This window comes from Pocillopora verrucosa, chromosome 11 (assembly GCF_036669915.1).
Source record: "Pocillopora verrucosa isolate sample1 chromosome 11, ASM3666991v2, whole genome shotgun sequence".
Classification (NCBI taxonomy): domain Eukaryota; kingdom Metazoa; phylum Cnidaria; class Anthozoa; order Scleractinia; family Pocilloporidae; genus Pocillopora; species Pocillopora verrucosa.
Genome location: NC_089322.1, coordinates 8,112,513 through 8,133,990, shown reverse-complemented (window position 1 = coordinate 8,133,990; position 21,478 = coordinate 8,112,513). Strand labels below are relative to the sequence as shown.

The 21,478-nt window shown below is 39.2% G+C and overlaps 2 protein-coding genes across 2 annotated transcripts; both read left to right on the top strand.

The window, feature by feature from the left end:
* The first annotated feature begins 410 nt into the window (after window positions 1-410).
* On the top strand, window positions 411-9,653 carry LOC131789804 (VWFA and cache domain-containing protein 1-like). The gene is made up of 14 exons (XM_059106980.2): window positions 411-1,157; window positions 2,338-2,928; window positions 3,327-3,474; window positions 3,750-4,033; window positions 4,453-4,588; window positions 5,046-5,319; window positions 6,026-6,222; window positions 6,399-6,479; window positions 6,625-6,937; window positions 7,190-7,378; window positions 7,594-7,934; window positions 8,029-8,179; window positions 8,255-8,481; window positions 8,568-9,653. The coding sequence occupies exons 1-14, from the start codon at window positions 993-995 to the stop codon at window positions 8,963-8,965; spliced, it is 3,495 nt and encodes a 1,164-aa protein (XP_058962963.2). The 5' UTR covers window positions 411-992; the 3' UTR covers window positions 8,966-9,653.
* Window positions 9,654-11,792: 2,139 nt separating this feature from the next.
* LOC131789807 (VWFA and cache domain-containing protein 1-like) lies at window positions 11,793-20,732 on the top strand. The gene is made up of 14 exons (XM_059106983.2): window positions 11,793-12,025; window positions 13,199-13,789; window positions 14,188-14,335; window positions 14,613-14,896; window positions 15,374-15,509; window positions 15,967-16,240; window positions 16,997-17,193; window positions 17,370-17,450; window positions 17,596-17,908; window positions 18,160-18,348; window positions 18,564-18,904; window positions 18,999-19,149; window positions 19,225-19,451; window positions 19,536-20,732. The coding sequence occupies exons 1-14, from the start codon at window positions 11,861-11,863 to the stop codon at window positions 19,925-19,927; spliced, it is 3,489 nt and encodes a 1,162-aa protein (XP_058962966.2). The 5' UTR covers window positions 11,793-11,860; the 3' UTR covers window positions 19,928-20,732.
* The last annotated feature ends 746 nt before the right edge of the window (window positions 20,733-21,478 follow it).

The window sequence follows — 21,478 nt, the reverse complement described above, 5'->3', positions numbered from 1 at the left end:
GACAGAAAGTTTTCAGAATTTTCTCGAGTTCAGTGGAGTAGATCGGCTATCATTCATGCATTCTCGTAGTTTTACTTTCATGTAATTTCCTATGCCATTACGAACGCCTGCGTAAGATAACAAGGCGAATTGAACTAAGCAAATTCCGGTCGAACAACCGATTATTACGGCATTTCATCGATTCCGAAAAAAAAAATGGTTGTGATCAGGCTAAAAGTGCATTTAAACAGACAACTTTCCGCCACAATGCAATTAATGTATCAGATCCGATAGAGTTGTTTGCGCAACCGTACCTATCTGACGTGATCGAATATGCAAATATACTTCTGTGTGTTCATAATCACTGAAGCTAAATACTTCCTGAACGCACGATTAATCTAACTCTTAAATAGACAACTATTTGGATGTAGAGATGTGTACATGTGTAAACGTGATTCGACTGAAAGTAAGTAATTATTACAAATATCCAAGTACAAATATAGCAACATCAAGAGTAACGACAGAGCTAAGTGAAATGGAAACGAACTTAAAATTTCTGGCGTAACCAGGTCCGGCAGTAAAACTCTTAGACAAAAGTAACACGGCAAAAAGTAACGAAACGACTTACTTAGTGCAACTAGCAGTGAAAATTATCTAAGGAAGACAACGTTTCTACTGGTGAGAAATAAAACTCTACGGGCGTTACATAATTCTTACAAAACCTCACGCAAAAACACGAACTTCTTGAAAAGAAACATAACATACAAAAGTAGTTCAATTGAAAGAAAAACAATATAAAATATTTTCGCAGTCAAATTACGATAAATAGAAATGCAAATTCTAGTGGCTACAATCACGAAACGGAAACATTGGGATCAGGTAACGTCATTCGTTAAGATCGAAAAAATACTAGCCAGGAAAAAGCGTTGGGGTTCAACGTAAGCAGTATCCCGTTAAAACGAGTTGAAACACGACAAGAGGACAGTGCTGAGTACGACAGTCATCGCAAAAACATGGCTTCTTCGTCGTTCCTTCGTGGAAATGGGAATTCAGTCGCTGTAATGCTTTTTTTGATGACGTTTTGTCCGTGTTGCACAGCAGATTTACTAGATCCAAGCCTTTTCAGTCAAACACTAACCAAACTAGCCACAGATGGACTTGGCGTCTCTAATTTGCAGGTAAGATCAAGATTCATAGTTTGGATAAACGTGAAGTCCTTCCAATTCCTGTGTGTATCAGAAATATTGGTGTAATATTTTGCACAAGAAAAGATCGTGTAAATGTTTACGTCCTGCAATGCTTTATTGCTCACCAACAAAATTTCGTGTCATTTCTGCTGCTAAATAATTTAACTATTTATTTTAAGAAGCGTTGATACAAATAGATCATAGTTTTCATACAGTTTCATGCTTCCCGATCCAGCTGCAATGAGCTACACATAATTTTTAGAGGTGCAACTAGAGAGGAGTACGTATACAAAAACCTACGACCGGTCACCGTTGCCACATATTTCCTTCGCTCCACTCAATAAACACTGTGCAATCATAAAGGTATCAAATATTGACAGGGAAGCTGTGGCGTCGATTTCTTGACAGCACTCTGTTCAGTAAACTTGAAGTGTAACACAAGGATTACATGGTTATTTAAAATAACACTAACAAGAAACAGTTACTGAGTTATCAGTAATCTGAGCCCAATTTTTACATTTGGACAGATAACTAATTTTCAGGCGATATTGTTTTCAAGAATGAAAAGATGACTCTTCTTTAATTTGATCATACAGTCATATTTTGGGTAAAAGGAAAAGCTCATCTGCATTAACAAAGTACTCAAACTGACATTCAGACAATGAAATATGATTCATTTGTAGGTCGACAAAACAGAAACAATGCTGAGCGAAAGTTAAATTACTGGCGAAAAATAAAGATGCATGTCACGTGACAACAAATAATGACAATACAATGTAAACATCGATTCGAAGGAAATTCGATTACGTTTTCTTTATCTTAAATATACTCAAGAATTAAAATGAAATAATGAAAAGGGAAAAGCGAACAATGAAACAAAATCCTTAAAATATGATTATGTCTCACAGTAACTATAAGCAAAGAATAAATAATTTTCATCTCCATACCCGTTCAAGTCCTCTTTGCTTAATCCCAGTCTCAAAATCTTATCTTTTGACTCTGTCTCTTCCTCCAGCCATCTCAATCTCAGTTTAAACGCACCAGTTCAACTGACAGTACACCGGTGACATGAAAAGAGTCGTCACGTCAGCTGTTTGCTTCTTTTACAAATCCTCGTTTATCTCTAGTTTTATCTATTTCTTCTTTTAAATCTTGATTATTTCTTATCTAGGAGCATTTTGACAGGTTAAAGTTTACAGAGACAGTCGTGGATGGCAGTCAACTTATCCCCAATCTGGCAGCAAGTGTCTCAAACAAATTCAGAGACAGGTTTCACGTTGTACAAAGGCTTAAGACAGCTGTTGAGTCCTCCTGGCCCACACCTCCCTCATCAATACCGACAGAATGCTGTCGGGTGTCAAGTTCATCTAAAAATGCAGAATATGACTCCAGATTTCGCAAACGACTCGACATATCAAGTGCGTGCGTAAAAGTATCTCAAAATGCTCCCCCATCACCTAAACATGTCGCCAATTCAGTCGTGGAGGAGATGAAAAATATTTTGCAAGATAATCCTTTCATCAAGTGGCAATATTTTGCATCAGAAGAAGGCACGTTGGCAAATTACCCAGCATTTGAGGATAGGGAAGATTGCAGATCTTATGATCCTCGTTTCAGGCCATTTTACGTGGAAACGGCCACGCCGAAGCCAAAGGATGTTGTTCTTGTTCTCGACACCAGTGGATCGATGAAAGGAAGCCGGCTAAGGATCGCTAAGGAAGCTGCTAAAACTTTTCTGAGTACAACGAATCCCAGGGACAGGGTGAGTATGAGGAAAAGTTTGTGTGTATGAGAGTAAAGCATTCTGCAATCGTTTGATAATCCTATTTCTCAACGGAAATAAAAGGAAAATATGTTTTACACATTATTAGATTCCCTTCCCCTTTAACCCTAATACAATTGAGAAGTGATCTTTCACACAGCATATACTAAAGTGCTGAATAAAGGACTTAAATGAATGATCAATTGATTCGCCTAACTATTGAATGAGTTGTCAACAACTAAAACACGGTGATTTGCCAACGCTATGTTTGCATGCTAGCTAGGTAGCTGACTTAACGATTGACCCAACGACTTACCACCGCTGGACCTCAGGAATTACTCACTCACTGACTTATAGAATGCTTTGACGAAAATATTATTTTCCCTTCTTTATCATAGATCGGAATAGTAAGCTTCAGTGATAAAGCAGCCACACCAATAGGGTACAGAGGTGATGGGCGTGACTGCCACAGCGAACGTTTAGCAGATGCCACACCAATCAATATAAAATACATGAACAGCTATGTTGATTCACTGTCTGCTGGAGGTAAAAATCAACTAGCGTTCTTTTCCATGTCATCAGCAGTCCCTGAATGTGATCTTCATGACATGTTTACTGATTATCAAACAAAGTCGATAAAATGAGAGTTTTAAGTTTTGTAGGTACAATGTTGAGTTATGCCAAATTTAGCTTGATCTGAGTCAATTCAGTAGTTTGCAGCCTTTCTCATCCATGTATAAAGTCAAATACAGCTTCTAAGGCTCTTCATGAACTTATGATAACCATAACCCTATGGGTTTTTTTCTTTTTTTTTAATTCAGGAGACACTCAATACTCCAAAGCTTTTCGCTCAGCCTTCAATCTGCTGAAAGGTTCCTCTTCTGGAGGAGAAACCTCAAGGACGAAAGTCATAATCTTTCTAACGGATGGTAAACCAACCGACGAACCAACGGAAATCATGCAAACAATACAAACAGAGAACGCAGAGCTTGATAACAAGGTGGTAATAATGACGTATGGGATGGAACAGGACTTACAAATCCTTCGAGATATTGCCAATCAAGATGGTGGACGCTATGGAGTATCGCAAACCTCTGACGTTACTGTAAGTACAACCACCGTATTCACGGCTTAGTCCATGGCGCAGGATGAAGAAAAATTCAGGTTACCCATAAGGATCCGAACCTTAAACCTTCCAATTTATTGGTTGAGAGATTTTAGCCGTGGTGACGTTTCACTTTTATTGTCACAGGAGGGCCGACATACCTGGCCAGAGCTATGTATGCAGTCTTGAAGGAAATCCTCAACATTCTCATTATTTATCCATCAGTTTAGAAGCTTCTAAATAACACGATAAATGAGCTTAGCTTGGGGCAAGGGATCAAAACAGTATTGATTACTCGTACTCAAGAACAACTCTGTAGACATATGGGAGCTTAGTGTATCAGTTGCCCCTTGTAAGACCTCCTTAGTCATTCACAGAGGGCTGAAGTTAAACCTCTCACTCCTTTCCTTTTATTATAGGCAGGGAAATTTACTTACGTAGGAAACACAGAAAATTTGCGAAGAGACTTGGCAACGTATTACGATTTCTTCTCTGAAAACTTAGTGCGCGATGCACCAATCATATCCATTCCTTACATTGATGCCTTTGGCACGGGTAAGAGTCCGGTGTAATAGTAGCAGATAAAATAACGAGTTAAAGCTGTTTTTGGTTTGTTAAACTTGTACAATAATTAATGAAGGGCTATTATTAATTAAATGTGTAATCGTGAGGATACAAGCCGATCAAGAGGTTTGATGTGGTCGACTGGTGCCGCAAAAATGGTCTCGAGGTGATTCAGTCTGCCTTTTCTGGTTACGGTTTTTAACCTAGTTATGTATTTTTTTAATCACATGTTTCTTGGACTTGCTCAGCCCTGCTACCCTTTGTTCATTTCGATTCTCCTTCAGCGCAAGAAATCAAAATTCCTCTCTCGAAGCTCACTTGGTGGGAAATCATTTTCTGCGAGATAAAATGAACACTAAGATCATTACAGCAAAGTCGTCCAAGACAATGCATGTAGAGGAGTGTGTGGGGCTAGTTAACCATTGAACTTGTATATCTATCTCGACAGGTCTGTTAACTTCCATAACACTCCCATGCTATTACCAAGGGAAATTCATCGGTGTTGTTGGTACCGATATTAGCATGGAAGACCTTCTATCGGAAATCACATACTTTCAGAGAGGCCAATCAAGCTACGCTTTCATGGTGGACAGTTCTGGGAGGACCATGATGCACCCTCTTTTACCAGCCCCTTCAGATGCATTCGGTGACCCCATTTTCATGGATATAACAGCTTTAGAAGCTGAACCCGAGTTTACCTCAGTGTTTCTATCAATCAAAAGGTAATGGACTCTTCGAAGTAATTGCTAGGGCCAAAACCCATCGTAGCTTCGCTATGAACGAGAAACGCAGCTAGAATAAGGAGTTTGAAGTTGTTTTCATTGGGGAAAGAAAAATTGAAACTAGTTTCAATGTATTTCCTCTGAATCGATTCAAAACAACGATAAAAAGAGATGTAGATAGAAATACGAGAGATGGTAAGTTTTGAGCTCGGTAAAGAAATAGAGAAAGATGTGTTTTCGTCTTGTCACGAGCGTGGGACAAAGAAAAAATTCTGAGTTCCTTCGGAGAGACCTTCGGATTCTGCACTCCGATGCTCTAATCACTGAGCCACAGAGACTCTACGGTGAGCGAGGTCTGCTTGGATCAGCAGTGTCGAAAGCGTTAAGTTTGTAGATAGAACTACGAGAGAAGGTAAGTTTTGAGCTCGGTAAAGAAATAGACAAAGATGTTTTTTTTCGGAATCCGCAGGTCTGAGGTTCGATTCCTCATGGTGACTCAGAATTTTTTCTCTGTCCCACGCTTGCGACGAGACGAAAAAACATTTTTCTCTAAAAAAAGAGATGTACAGGAAATCTCGTCCGAGTGGAGGTTCTTTGAATTCGATTTCTTTTGTTTTAGAAACAAAGTTCTCATATAGTTCGGACGAAACAACCATTAACAAGTTGAACATAGAGAAATTGAATGATTTTATTTTTTTTTTCCAAGTGGTAAATCTGGACAAAGAACATTTCCATCAAAGCGTTTCCTGGCTCGTGGTGGACAAGTGGAGGAAGGAGTAACAGTTGCAACTTATCGGTCGACCTATTTCTGGGAACCAGTTCAGCACACTAATTTTACTGTTACAATTGTGGTTAAAGATGGCGATAAGGATGAGACACTGGACACTCAGACTATTCCTTCCGGTAAACCAAAGCATCATTGGAAAAGATGCAAATTATCAGAGAGATATTTACCGACTTTATGTCTCCTCGTTAACGACTGACCTTATAGATCCTTAAAATGCAACTTTATTTTTTGATTGAATTCCCTCACGTACATGTTTGTTGTACCTTTAAATGTTGTGCGCTTTTCTACGCAGATTTTGAATTCTTATATCATCGCTTGGACTTGGTGAAGCCGGATTCGCCATGCGTTCACTTTTCAAGATATGCAGCAAAAGGTTTGTAAGCCCCCCGCCCTTCCACATCCATGAAATGTTATCGTCGTCATTGCTATTTATGCTCAATGATTTTTAAAAGATATCGCGACTCTTAACTGTTGCATCATATTATAGAGCAATATCACAACCTTTATTATTGTCACAGATTCAACTGTGGTAAAGTTTAGTGCAGAAGCCTTTACAGATCCATACAAATACCTTGGACTGGATGAGTCAGTATCTAAAGTGAACGCTTACGAAAGGTTTATGAAAAGTGCAAGAGCAATCAACCCCGGATTTAAAAGTGGCATACGTAATACAGTCATAGCGACCAAGAAGGTGGAAGATATTTGGTTTCGAGAAAAGACGGAGTACACCAAATATCTTGTTTGGAGATATGTTGGCACAGCCAATGGTGTTTTCAGAATGACACCTGGAACTTTACTGGCCAAATCTTACGATCCGAGGAAAAGACCATGGTAAGTAGTATATGGTTGTAAAATTTACATTGGGAGTATGTTTCCCATTCTTCCATCGTCTTTTAACTTTAAAAAGTGTCTTTGGAGTCAACCAAGCTTTGTCTTCCATCCTCTGTGCAGACATCATTAGTTCACAAACAGAAATGTATGATAATCCACCCGAAAGTCCCACATTCCGATCCCCTAAGGCGATTAAGCTTTATTTACCATATGATATGTCACATTATCATTTCATCTTTTGTCATTTTTTAGGTATCACACCGCTCTCAGCAACACGGGATCAGTTGCCCTCTCCACGCCCTATATAGACGCCTTCGGTGCAGGAGTGGTGATAACTGCAGCCCACACCATCTACCGCGGTGAGACAAACAGCCAGCATAGTACAAGTGATCAGGTTATTGGAGTCACGGGCGCAGATTTTCCCCTATCATACTTCCAAAAGTAAGTGTATCATATTTTTTAAACCGCACTTCTATTACACAGCTATGATATCTTTGTGTCTATTTCACTCTGTGAAAAACAGATCATTCTATTCGTATTCCAACCATAGATACTTAAAGTACCGAGGTGACTTCCTTTCCAGGCTAAATAAGTTTAAACCGAGGTTGTCTTGTTCTAGTTTTTACCTTCATAATAACTAAATACTTTTGTTTCAGACTCCTAACAGATACATACCCAAAGTGTGAGGAGAGCAGCTATGATTGTTTTGTTTTGGACAGAGCTGGATTCCTAATCATGCACAATGATTTCCTACAGCCAGATATAACAGCTAAAACTCTGGAGTATGTCCACATCACAGAAAAAGAGAAAGACATCTCCGAAGATCTGATACAAAAAGGTTATCTGGTGAAGAAGGAATGTCGACATTTGGAGAAAATCGGCTTGCAGAGCTTTTACGAGCTAAAGCTGCCATTTCAAGGAGTGAGTACTCTTGAGAATGGACAACGTTGCAAGAAGTATCAGCTCTTGAAAGTTGGTGGAAGTAATGCCTTTTTGGGTAAGAGAGATGGGAAAAATCTGACAGGTGTGTTACAATAAAAAATATATTTAATTTACGCTGGAAACGTTTCTTTTCTCTTTTACATCAACAGGAATCATATCAAGGGAGGGCTCGTGTTCATCCAAGGCTTGCAGCTGCTCCACTAACAAAGAATGTTCCAACGTGAAGGGATTGAGTTGCGAATGCCCTTGTTCCTCACGACTTGAATTTCATTACTGTAGGAGTGAATTTCCAGCCAGCAAGTAAGCTTATCATGATGTGAAAAGTTGCTAGCCCCGGGTCTCGTATGTAAGCTTACCAGCTTTATTTTCTTGCAGTTTTTCCATTTGTCCCGTGCCAGCGACTGTTGTTCTCTCTGAGCGAATAAATGATCCTTCAGTAAATGGCTTAGGGAAATGTTTCGACCCACAATGTGACAAGAAGCCTGATTCAGAGTCATGTGACGGAGTCGTGGGCTGCTATTGGTGCGTTAGAGATAAGTTCAATACTCCCCTTTCCAAGAAATACTGCGCAGATATCAATACCTGCTACGGTGGCACACAAGGTAGATCTTAAACTGTTTATTCGAAGACACTTTTTCCTGAAGTGTGCATCAACTGATATATGTACTTAATTGTTTTTATTCTGTAGGCACGAGAGCCCCAGGAAGCGGTAATATTCCTACCAACCCCACCAATCCAGAAGATGACGATGATAAGGGTGGTCTCTCGGCAGGTGCCATTGTTGGTATTGTTCTGGGGCTGATCACTGTCATTATTGTTATTATTATTACTACTTTCATCTTTGTTAAAAACAGAGAACGTTTTTCAAGACCGATCACATTCTTAGCCCCAGCTCCAGCGGTGGAACGCAACGCACTGCCGTGTATCACCCGTCCACCAGGATACCCATACAGACCTAAGTTTGGTTTTCCTGAGAATAGCGCAAGTGTAAATATACCGCCACCTCCCAGTTATGATCAGATAACGCCATCTTTTCCTAATGCTTCTGCACCACCCTATGCACATTACCATAAGGGTTTACATTAAGTAGAACTTGATAATCCTTTCACTCTACCGGAAGTGGTTCGTAAACGAAAGGATGATCCGGTGACACTGTAATACGTTCTCCCAGATATGTAACGGTGCGGCCTCCCCTATTTTTACACAGATCCTGCTCTTAATCTAATGTGGTGTTATAAATATTATATCATATGCTTAAATAATTTTAGCCGAGCCTTATCGCATCGAACCTGTTTGAGGCACAAGCTAATACGATTTATAAAATAAACGCTTCGCATTTCTCTCACTGCAGGGTTAATTCTCCATATCTTGTAATTCTGGTCAGAAAAAATTCCCTTTATCAACAGCGTCCATCGACAAAGTCATCTCCAAGAGAGGAGTCATTTACTAAGCAATATAATATCTATGCTATCTCATATTTCAAGGATATCTTGTTTCAAGTATGAAAATGAGAGCTAAAAACAACTCCAAGGGACTCTTATAGGTGAGGGAAAAAGAGGGGAGTATTTTCTTTTCGTAGCATATTTTGGAAGTTCAAACGAGGCCTGTAAATACAATTAATATTTAGGATTTAAAACCCAAGCTCTCGTCGACTATTAGCATAATAAATAAACTGTGTTGGAAATAGAAAATTTGATATCACTAGGTGACCAACTTAATGTAAACAACAAATGTAACGGTAGCATTGATCGTTTACCAAGAGTAACAATGTCGCTTTCTGTAACGACACAAAGATATTATAAAAATACAATTGGTCGATTTTATTACGTCTGTACATTCTTAACCCATGTTTCCTTAAAATGATATTTGTTGTGAATGACTTTCGCTCAGTGAGGTCCCAGTTTAGTTCCCTATCCTTTCTCCCTTGGTAAGAATGAAACTAGTTCGAGTCTCCAGCCTAGAATATAATAGTTACGCAAGGTGTATCCCAAAGTTACCTTACTCGAAATCAGCCAAGCTTTCTTTCTCTGTGTTCGCTAGGATCCTCTCAGTCGCCCCTTGTGATGCTTAAGTTATTGGGAAAATTATAGGGGAACTCGACCGATCGATAGATCACGTTTAAGATGACTGGAAGGGCTACAATCTTTTGGAGAGCGGCACCATATGGACGACTTACATATCGCATATCACATTTAACCAAGGAGAACAACTTAACGTTACCAGAGAAGCGAAATTTACCAATCACTGAAGACTTATGACATTTGAACCTTGCAGCCAACAACATCACTGCAAACAAAGCTTGCCGGAAACGGACTCGTAGCACACCACCGACATAATTTTTACACGACTCTTCTAACGACTTGCACAGAGGTTGTCGGAACGTAAGTTTCTCCGATTAAGTCTTTGTCGGCACTACACTTACCCTGAGAACTTACTTAGTGGTTAAGCATGGTTATCGTACTCAAGTATATTAAGGCTTGGCCAGCCAATTAAATGTGCATGATAGTAGAAGATGCCATCTAGAATGGTTCGGTTTAATCTATATGCCTAAAAACCTGCGCTACTAGTAAAAAATATCTTCATTAGCAAAAAATACAAACTCAAGCTTAAATATGACCTTTCATTGAGACCTGTTTAAGAATTAGTTAAAATAATTATGTGGGATATTTTTAGGACACCTTGTACGGCATCGATCACTTGAATGAATTCTACTTTACCAGCCCGCCAGCAAGTTGACCAGCGGATTTGTTGTTGAGATATGTACTTTGTGTAAGTTGACATCGTGATGATGTCACGAAGTTTGGAATGATTGATTATGAAGGGAAAACAGAATGCGGAAAGATTGATTTGAGCGAGCTGGGATGCCGTCTTGACACTGCGCTCCACAACAGCTTCTTGAAAATTGCCTTGTGTGAAGAGTAGTTTAAATCCTGGGTAATTTTTCTAGAACAGTATTTTTAACGAAACGAACGCAAAGGATTTTTCAACGAGACAGAAAGTTTTACAGAATATCCTCGAGTTCAGTGGAGTAGATCGGCTATCATTCATGCTTTCTCGTAGTTTTACTTTCATGTAATTTCCCATGCCATTACGAACGACTGCGTAAGATGACAAGGCGAACTGAAGTAAACAAATTCCGGTCGAACCACCGATTCTTACGGCATTTTATCGATTCCAAAAAAAAAATGGTTTTGATCAGGCTAAAAGTGCATTTAAACAGACAACTTTCCGCCAGAATGCAATGAATGTATCAGATCCGGTAGAGTTGTTTGCGCAACCTATCTGACGTGATCGAATATGTAATAACATAACTTCTGTGTGTCCATAATCACTGTAGCTAAATACTTCCTGAATGCACGATTAATCTAAATCTTAGATAGACAACTATTTGGATGTAGAGATGTGTACATGTGTAAACGTGATTCGACTGAAAGTAAGTAATTATTACAAATATCCAAGTACAAATATAGCAACATCAAGAGTAACGACAGAGCCACGTGAAATAGAAACAAACTTAACATTTCTGGCGTAACCAGGTCCGGCAGTAAAACTCTTAGATAAAAGTAACACGGCAAAAAGTAACGAAACGACTTACTTAGTGCAACTAGCAGTGAAAATTATCTAAGGAAGACAACGTTTCTACTGGTGAGAAATAAAACGCTACGGGCGTTACATAATTCTTACAAAACCTCACGCAAAAATGCGAACTTCTTGAAAAGAAACATAACATACAACGGTAGTTCAATTGAAAGAAAACAATATAAAAAAAATTTCGCAGTTAAAATGACTTTAAATAGAAATGCAAATTCTTGTGGCTACAATCACGAAATGGAAATATTGAGATCAGGTAACGTCATTCGTTAAGATCGAAAAAATACTAGCCAGGAAAAAGCGTGGGGGTTCAACATAAGCAGTATCCCGTTAAAACGAGTTGAAACACGACAAGAGGACAGTACTGAGTACGACTGTCATCGCAAAAACATGGCGTCTTCGTCATTCCTTCGTGGAGATGGGAATTCGGTCGCTGTAATGCTTTTTTTGATGACGTTTTGTCCGTGTTGCACAGCAGATTTACTAGATCCAAGACTTTTCAGTCAAACACTAACCAAACTAGCCACAGATGGACTTGGCGTCTCTGATTTGCAGGTAAGATCAAGATTCATAGTTTCGGTAAGTCCTTCCAATTCCTGTGTGTATCAGAAATATTGGTGTAATATTTTGCACAAGAAAAGATCGTGTAAATGTTTACGCCCTGCAATGCTTTATTGCTCACCAACAAAATTTCGTGTCATTTCTGCTGCTAAATAATTTTACTATTTATTTTTAGAAGTGTTGATACAAATAGATCATAGTTTTCATACAGTTTCATGCTTCCCGATCCAGCTCCAATGAGCTACACATAATTTTTAGAGGTGCAACTAGAGAGGAGTACGCATACAAAAACCTACGAACGGTCACCGTTGCCACATATTTCCTTCGCTCCACTCAATAAACACTGCGCAATCATAAAGGTATCAAATATTGACAGGGAAGCTGTGGCGTCGATTTCTTGACAGCACTCTGTTCAGTAAACTTGAAGTGTAACACAAGAATTACATGGTTATTTAAAATAACACTAACAAGAAACAGTTACTGAGTTATCAGTAATCTGAGCCCAATTTTTACATTTGGACAGATAACTAATTTCCAGGCGATATTGTTTTCAAGAATGAAAAGATGACTCTTCTTTAATTTGATCATACAGTCATATTTTCGGTAAAAGGAAAAGCTTTTCTGCATTAACAAAGTACACAAACTGACATTCAGACAATGAAATATGATTCATTTGTAGGTCGACAAAACAGAAACAATGCTGAACGAAAGTAAAATTACTGGCGAAAAATAAAGATGCATGTCACGTGACAACATATACTGACAATACAATGTAATCATCGATTCGAAGGAAATTCGATTACATTTTCTTTATCTTAAATACACTCAAGAATTAAAGTGAAATAATGAAAAGGGAAAAGCGAACAATGAAACAAAATCCCTAAAATATGATTATGTCTCACAGTAACTATAAGCAAAGAATAAATAATTTTCATCTTCATACCCGTTCAAGTCCTTCTTGCTTAATCCCAGTCTCAAAATCTTATCTTTTGACTCTATCTCTTCCTCCAACCATCTCAATCCAAGTTTAAACGCGCCAGTTCAACTGACAGTACACCGGTTTCATGAAAAGAGTCGTCACATCAGTCTTTTGCTTCTTTTACAAATCCTAGTTTATCTCTTTTTTTATCTATTTCTTCTTTTAAATCTTGATTATTTCTTATCTAGGAGCATTTTGACAGGTTAAAGTTTACAGAGACAGTCGTGGATGGCAGTCAACTTATCCCCAATCTGGCAGCAAGTGTCTCAAACAAATTCAGAGACAGGTTTCACGTTGTACAAAGGCTTAAGACAGCTGTTGAGTCCTCCTGGCCCACACCTCCCTCATCAATCCCGACAGAATGCTGTCGGGTGTCAAGTTCATCTAAAAATGCAGAATATGACTCCAGATTTCAAAAGCGACTCGACATATCAAGTGCGTGCGTAAAAGTATCTCAAAATGCTCCCCCATCACCTAAACATGTCGCCAATTCAGTCGTGGAGGAGATGAAAAATATTTTGCAAGATAATCCTTTCATCAAGTGGCAATATTTTGCATCAGAAGAAGGCACGTTGGCAAATTACCCAGCATTTGAGGATAGGGAAGATTGCAGATCTTATGATCCTCGTTTCAGGCCATTTTACGTGGAAACGGCCACGCCGAAGCCAAAGGATGTTGTTCTTGTTCTCGACACCAGTGGATCGATGAAAGGAAGCCGGCTAAGGATCGCTAAGGAAGCTGCTAAAACTTTTCTGAGTACAACGAATCCCAGGGACAGGGTGAGTATGAAGAAAAGTTTGTGTGTATGAGTATAAAGCATTCTGCAATCGTTTGATAATCCTATTTCACAACGGAAATAAAAGGAAAATATGTTTTACACATTATGAGATTCCCTTCTCCTTTAACCCTAATATAATTGAGAAGCGATCTTTCACACAGCATATACTAAAGTGCTGAATAAAGGACTTAAATGAATGATCAATTGATTCGCTTAAGTATCGACTGAGTTGTCAATAACTAAAACATGTTGATTTGCAAACGCTATGTTTGCATGTTAGCGAGGTAGCTGACTTAACGATTGACCCAACGACTTACCACCGCCTGACCTCAGAAATCGCTCACTCACTAACTTATAGAATGCTTTGGAGAAAATATTATTTTCCCTTCTTTATCATAGATCGGAATAGTAAGCTTCAGTGATGAAGCAGCCACACCAACAGGGTACAGAGGTGATGGGCGTGACTGCCACAGCGAACGTTTAGCAGATGCCACACCAATCAATATAAAATACATGGACAGCTATGTTGATTCACTGTCTGCTGGAGGTAAAAATCAACTAGCGTTCTTTTCCATGTCATCAGCAGTCCCTGAATGTGATCTTCATGACATGTTTACTGATTATCAAAACAAAGTCGACAAAATGAGAGTTTTTAAGTTTTGTAGGTACAATGTTGAGTTATGCCAAATTTAGCTTGATCTGAGTCAATTCAGTAGTTGGCAGCCTTTCTCATCCATGTGTAAAGTCAAAGACAGCTTCTAAGGCTCTTCATGAACTTATGATAACCATAATCCTGTGGGTTTTTTTTCTTTTTTTTAATTCAGGAGACACTCAATATTCCAAAGCTTTTCGCTCAGCCTTCAATCTGCTGAAAGGTTCCTCTTCTGGAGGAGAAACCTCAAGGACGAAAGTCATAATCTTTCTAACGGATGGTAAACCAACCGACGAACCAACGGAAATCATGCAAACAATACAAACAGAGAACGCAGAGCTTGATAACAAGGTGGTAATAATGACGTATGGGATGGAACAGGACTTACAAATCCTTCGAGATATTGCTAATCAAGACGGTGGACGATATGGAGTATCGCAAGCCTCTGACGTTACTGTAAGTACAACCACCGTATTCACGGCCCTGTCAATAGCGCAGGATGAAGAAAAATCCAGGCTACCCATAAGGATCCGAACCTTAAACCTTCCAATTTGGTAATCGAGAGATTTTAGCCGAGGTGACGTTTCACTTTTATTGTCACAGGAAGGCCGACATACCTGGCCAGAGCTATGCATGCAGTCTTGATTTCCATAGCCAATCCTTTTACAGGAAATCCTCAGCATTCTCATTACTTATCCATCAATTTAGAAGCTTCTAAGCTAATAGGAAATGTGAAGACATCGCATCCTGTTCAATAACAAGATAAATGAGCTTAGCTTGGGGCAAGGGATCAAAACAGCATTGATTACTCGTACTCAAGAACAACTCTGTAGACATATGGGAGCTTAGTGTATCAGTTGCCCCTTGTAAGACCTCCTTAGTCATTCACAGAGGGCTGAAGTTAAACCTCTCACTCCTTTCCTTTTATTATAGGCAGGGAAATTTACTTACGTGGGAAACACAGAAAATTTGCGAAGAGACTTGGCAACGTATTACGATTTCTTCTCTGAAAACTTAGTGCGCGATGCACCAATCATATCCATCCCTTACATTGATGCCTTTGGCACGGGTAAGAGTCCGGTGTAATAGTAGCAGACAAAATAACGAGTTAAAGCTGTTTTTGGTATGTTAAACTTGTACAATAATTAATGAAGGGCTTTTATTACTTAAATGTGTAATCGTGAGGATACAAGCCGATCAAGAGGTTTGATGTGGTCGACTGGTACCGCAAAAATAGTCTCGAGGTGATTCAGTCTGCCTTTTCTGGTTACGGTTTTTAACCTAGTTATGTATTTTTTTAATCACTAGTTTCTTGGACTTGCTCAGCCCTGCTACCCTTTGTTCATTTCGATTCTCCTTCAGCGCAAGAAATCAAAATTCCTCTCTCGAAGCTCACTTGGTGGGAAATCATTTTCTGCGAGACAAAATGAACACTAAGATCATTACAGCAAAGTCGTCCAAGACCATGCATGTAGAGGAGTGTGTGGGGCTAGTTAACCATTGAACTTGTATATCTATCTCGACAGGTCTGTTAACTTCCATAACACTCCCATGCTATTACCAAGGGAAATTCATCGGTGTTGTTGGTACCGATATTAGCATGGAAGACCTTCTATCGGAAATCACATACTTTCAGAGAGGCCAATCAAGCTACGCTTTCATGGTGGACAGTTCTGGGAGGACCATGATGCACCCTCTTTTACCAGCCCCTTCAGATGCATTCGGTGACCCCATTTTCATGGATATAACAGCTTTAGAAGCTGAACCCGAGTTTACCTCAGTGTTTCTATCAATCAAAAGGTAATGGACTCTTCGAAGTAATTGCTAGGGCCAAAACCCATCGTAGCTTCGCTATGAACGAGAAAGGCAGCTAAGAATAAGGAATTTGTTGTTGTTTTCATTGGGGGAAAGGAAAATGGAAACTATTTTCGATGTATTTCTTCTGAATCAATTCAAAACAACGATAAAAAAAGAGATGTAGATAGAAATACGAGGGATGGTACGGTTTGAGATGGTTTGAGCTCGGTAAAGAAATAGAGAAAGATGTTTTTTCGTCTTGTCATGAGCGTGGGACAAAGAACAAATTCTGAGTTCCTTTAGAGAAACCTTCGGATTCTGCGCTCCGATGCTCTAACCACTGAGCCACAGAGACTCTACGGTGAGCGAGGTCTATTATGAAGTTCATATGACACGCGTCCTGAATACTGCTTGGATCAGCAATGTCGAAAGCGTAAAGGTTGTAGATATAACTACGAGAGAAGGTAAGTTTTGAGCTCGGTAAAGAAATAGACAAAGATGTTTTTTTTCGGAATCCGCAGGTCTGAGGTTCGATTCCTCATGGGGACTCAGAATTTTTTCTTTGTCCCACGTTCGCGACAAGACGAAAAAACATTTTTCTCTAAAAAAAGAAATGTACAGGAAATCTCGTCCGAGTCGAGGTTCTTTGAATTCGATTTCTTTTGTTTTAGAAACAAAGATCTCATATAGTTCAGACGAAACAACCATTAACAAGTTGAACATAAAAAAATTGAATGATTTTATTTTTTCTTTTCCAAGTGGTAAATCTGGACAGAAAACATTTCCATCAAAACGTTTCCTGGCTCGTGGTGGACAAGTGGAGGAAGGAGTAACAGTTGCAACTTATCGGTCGACCTATTTCTGGGAATCAGTTCAGCACACTAATTTTACTGTTACGATTGTGGTTAAAGATGGCGATAAGGATGAAACACTGGACACTCAGACTATTCCTTCCGGTAAACCAAAGCATCATTGGAAAAGATGCAAATTATCAGAAAGATATTGACCGACTTTATGTCTCTTCGATAACGACTGACCTTATAGATCCTTAAAATGCAACTTTATTTTGTGATTGAATTCGCTCACGTACATGTTTGTTGTACCTTTAAATGTTGCGCGCTTTTCTACGTAGATTTTGAATTCTTATACCATCGCTTGGACTTGGTGAAGCCGGATTCGCCATGCGTTCACTTTTCAAGATATGCAGCAAAAGGTTTGTAAGCCCCCCGCCCTTCCCCACCCATGAAATGTTATCGTCGTCATTGCTATTTATGCTCAATGATTTTTAAAAGATATCGCGACACTTAACTGTTGCATCATATTATAGAGCAATATCACAACCTTTATTATTGTCACAGATTCAACTGTGGTAAAGTTTAGTGCAGAAGCCTTTACAGATCCATACAAGTACCTTGGACTGGATGAGTCAGTATCTAAAGTGAACGCTTACGAAAGGTTTATGAAAAGTGCAAGAGCAATCAACCCCGGATTTAAAACTGGCATACGTAATACAGTCGTAGCTACCAAGAAGGTGGAAGATATTTGGTTTCGAGAAAAGACGGAGTACACTAAATATCTTGTTTGGAGATATGTTGGCACAGCCAATGGTGTTTTCAGAATGACACCTGGAACTTTGCTGGCCAAATCTTACGATCCGAGGAAAAGACCATGGTAAGTAGTATATGGTTGTAAAATTTACATTGGGAGTATGTTTCACATTCTTCCATCGTCTTTTAACTTTAAAAAGTGTCTTTGGAGTCAACCAAGATTTGCCTTCCATCCTCTGTGTAGACATCATTAGTTCACAAACAAAAATGTATGATAATCCACCCGAAGGCCCACATTCCGATCCCATTGGGCGATTAAGCTTTAGTTACCATATGATATGTCACATTATCATTTCATCTTTTGTCATTTTTTAGGTATCACACCGCTCTCAGCAATACGGGGTCAGTTGCCCTATCCACGCCCTATATAGACGCCTTCGGTGCAGGAGTGGTGATAACTGCAGCCCACACCCTCTACCGCGGTGAGACAAACAGCCAGCATAGTACAAGTGATCAGGTTATTGGAGTCATGGGCGCAGATTTTCCCCTATCATACTTCCAAAAGTAAGCGTATCATACTTTTTAGACCGCACTTCTATTACATAGCTATGATATCTTTGTATCTATTTTACTCTGTGAAAAACAGATCAATTCATTCGTATTCCAACCATAGATACTTAAAGTACCGAGGTGACTTCCTTTCCAGGCTAAATAAGTTTAAACCGAGGTTGTCTTGTTCTAGTTTTTACCTTCATAATAACTAAATACTTTTGTTTCAGACTCCTAACAGATACATACCCAAAGTGTGAGGAGAGCAGCTATGATTGTTTTGTTTTGGACAGAGCTGGTTTCCTAATCATGCACAATGATTTCCTACAGCCAGATATAACAGCTAAAACTCTGGAGTATGTCCACATCACAGAAAAAGAGAAAGACATCTCCGAAGATCTGATACAAAAAGGTTATCTGGTGAAGAAGGAATGTCGAAATTTGGAGAAAATCGGCTTGCAGAGCTTTTACGAGCTAAAGCTGCCATTTCAAGGAGTGAGTACTCTTGAGAATGGACAACGTTGCAAGAAGTATCAGCTCTTGAAAGTTGGTGGAAGTAATGCTTTTTTGGGTAAGAGAGATGGAAAGAATCTGACAGGTGTTTTACAATAAAAAATACATTCAATTTACACTGAGGACGTCTCTTTTCTCTTTTACATCAACAGGAATCATATCAAGGGAGGGCTCGTGTTCATCTAAGACTTGCAGCTGCTCCAGTAACAAAGAATGTTCCAACGTGAAGGGATTGACTTGCGAATGCCCTTGTTCCTCACGACTTGAATTCCATTACTGTAGGAGTGAATTTCCTCCCAGCAAGTAAGCTTATCATGTTGTGAAAAGTTGATAGCACCGGGTTTTGTATGTAAGCTTACCAGCTTTATTTTCTTGCAGTATTTCCATTTGTCCCGTGCCAGCGACTGTTGTTCTCTCTGAGCGAGTAAATGATCCTTCAGTAAATGGCTTAGGGAAATGTTTCGACCCACAATGTGACAAGAAGCCTGATTCAAAGTCATGTGACGGAGTCGTGGGCTGCTATTGGTGCGTTAGAGATAAGTTCAATACTCCTCTTTCCAAGAAATACTGCGCAGATATCAATACCTGCTATGGTGGCACACAAGGTATGTCTTAAACTGTTTATTCGAAGACACTTTTTCCTGAAGTGTGCATCAACTGATATATGTACTTAATTGTTTATTCTGCAGGCACGAGAGCCCCAGGAAGCGGTAATATTCCAACCAACCCCACCAATCCAGAAGATGACGACGATAAGGGTGGTCTCTCGGCAGGTGCCTTTGTTGGTATTGTTCTGGGGCCGATCGCTGTCATTATTGTGCTTACTTTCATCTTTGTTAAATGTAACAGAAAATATTTTCCAAAACCGATTACATTCTTAGCCCCGGCTCCAGCGGTGGAACGCAACGCACTGCCGTGTATCACCCGTCCACCAGGATATCCATACAGACCTAAGTTTGGTTTTCCTGAGAATAGCGCAAGTGTAAATATACCACCACCTCCCAGTTATGATCAGATAACGCCATCTTTTCCTAACGCTTCTGCACCACCCTATGGACATTATCATAAGGGTTTACATTAAGTAGAACTTGATAATCCTTTCACTCTACCGGAAGTGGTCCGTAAACGAAAGAATGATCCGGTGACACTGTAATACGTTCTCCCAGATATGTAACGGTGCGGCCTCCCCTATTTTTACACAGATCCTGCTCTTAATCTAATAAGGTGTTATAAATATTATATCATATGTTTAAATAATTTTAGCCGAGCCTTATCGCATCGAACCTGTTTGAGGCACAAGCTACTACGATTTATAAAATAAACGCTTCGCATTTCTCTCACTGCAAGGTTAATTCTCCATATTTTGTAATTCTGGTCAGAAAAATTGCCCCTTATCAACAGCGTCCATCGACAAAGTCATCTCCAAGAGAGGTGTCATTTACTAAGTAATATAATATCTATGCTATCTCATATTTCAAGGATATCTTGTTTCAAATATGAAAATGAGAGCTAAAAACAACTCCAAGGGACTCTTATAGGTGAGGGAAAAATAGGGAAGTATTTTCTTTTCGTAGCATATTTTGGAAGTTCAAACGAGGCCTGTAAATACAATCAATAATCGACTATTAGCATAATAAATAAACTGTGTTGGAAATAGAAAATTTGATATCACTAGGTGACCAACTTAATGTAAACAACAGATGTAACGGTAGCATTGATCGATAACCAAGAGTAACAATGTCGCTTACTGTAAAGACACAAAGATAAGATAAAAATGCAATTGGTTGATTCTGTTTAGTCTGTACATTCCTAACCCATGTTTCCTTAAATGATATTTGTTGTGAACGACTTTCATTCCTTAAGGTCTAACTTTAGTTCCATATCCTGTCTCGTTTGGAAAAAATAAAACCAGTTCGAGTTTTCAGCCTAGAATATAGCAGTTACACAAGGTGTATCCAAAAAAGATGCCTAACTCGAAATAAGCCGAGCTTTCTTTCTTTATGTTCGCCAGGATCCTTCCAATCGCCCCATGTGATGCTCAAATTAACGGGAAAATAATAAGGGAACTCGATCGATCGATAGATCACGTTTTAGAAGAGCCACAATCATTCAGAGAGCGACGCCTTACAGACGACTTACTCATAACATTTGACCAAAGAGAACGACTTAACTGTATCGGAGAAGCGAAATTTACCAACCTCTGAAGACTTACGACATTTGAGTCTTGCAGTCAGTAACATCACTGCAAACAAAGCATGTTGGAAACGGACTTATAGCACTCGACTGTCATAATCAGGAGAGATTCATTACGCAGTCTTTGTAGCATACAAGTCTCAAAAAACTCTGGGATTAAGGTTTGCAAATTTACTCCGTTTGAGGAAACGTGTTTTGTGATGTCACTGAAAAAACAATGTCATATGACATTTGAAATCACGAGGAACCTGTTTTTTTTATGGAGAAAAATTTATAAATCAGTTTGATTTATCGTTGCGAGCATCAAAACAATTAAAATAGCATTTACAAATTATGCACATTTAATTAGATAGCCAAGCCTTAATACGCTTGAGTAAGTTAGCGCAGTGCCTCAATTGTCGGACAGGCTCAGAATGAAAAGAAACCAAAGAGATGGGTT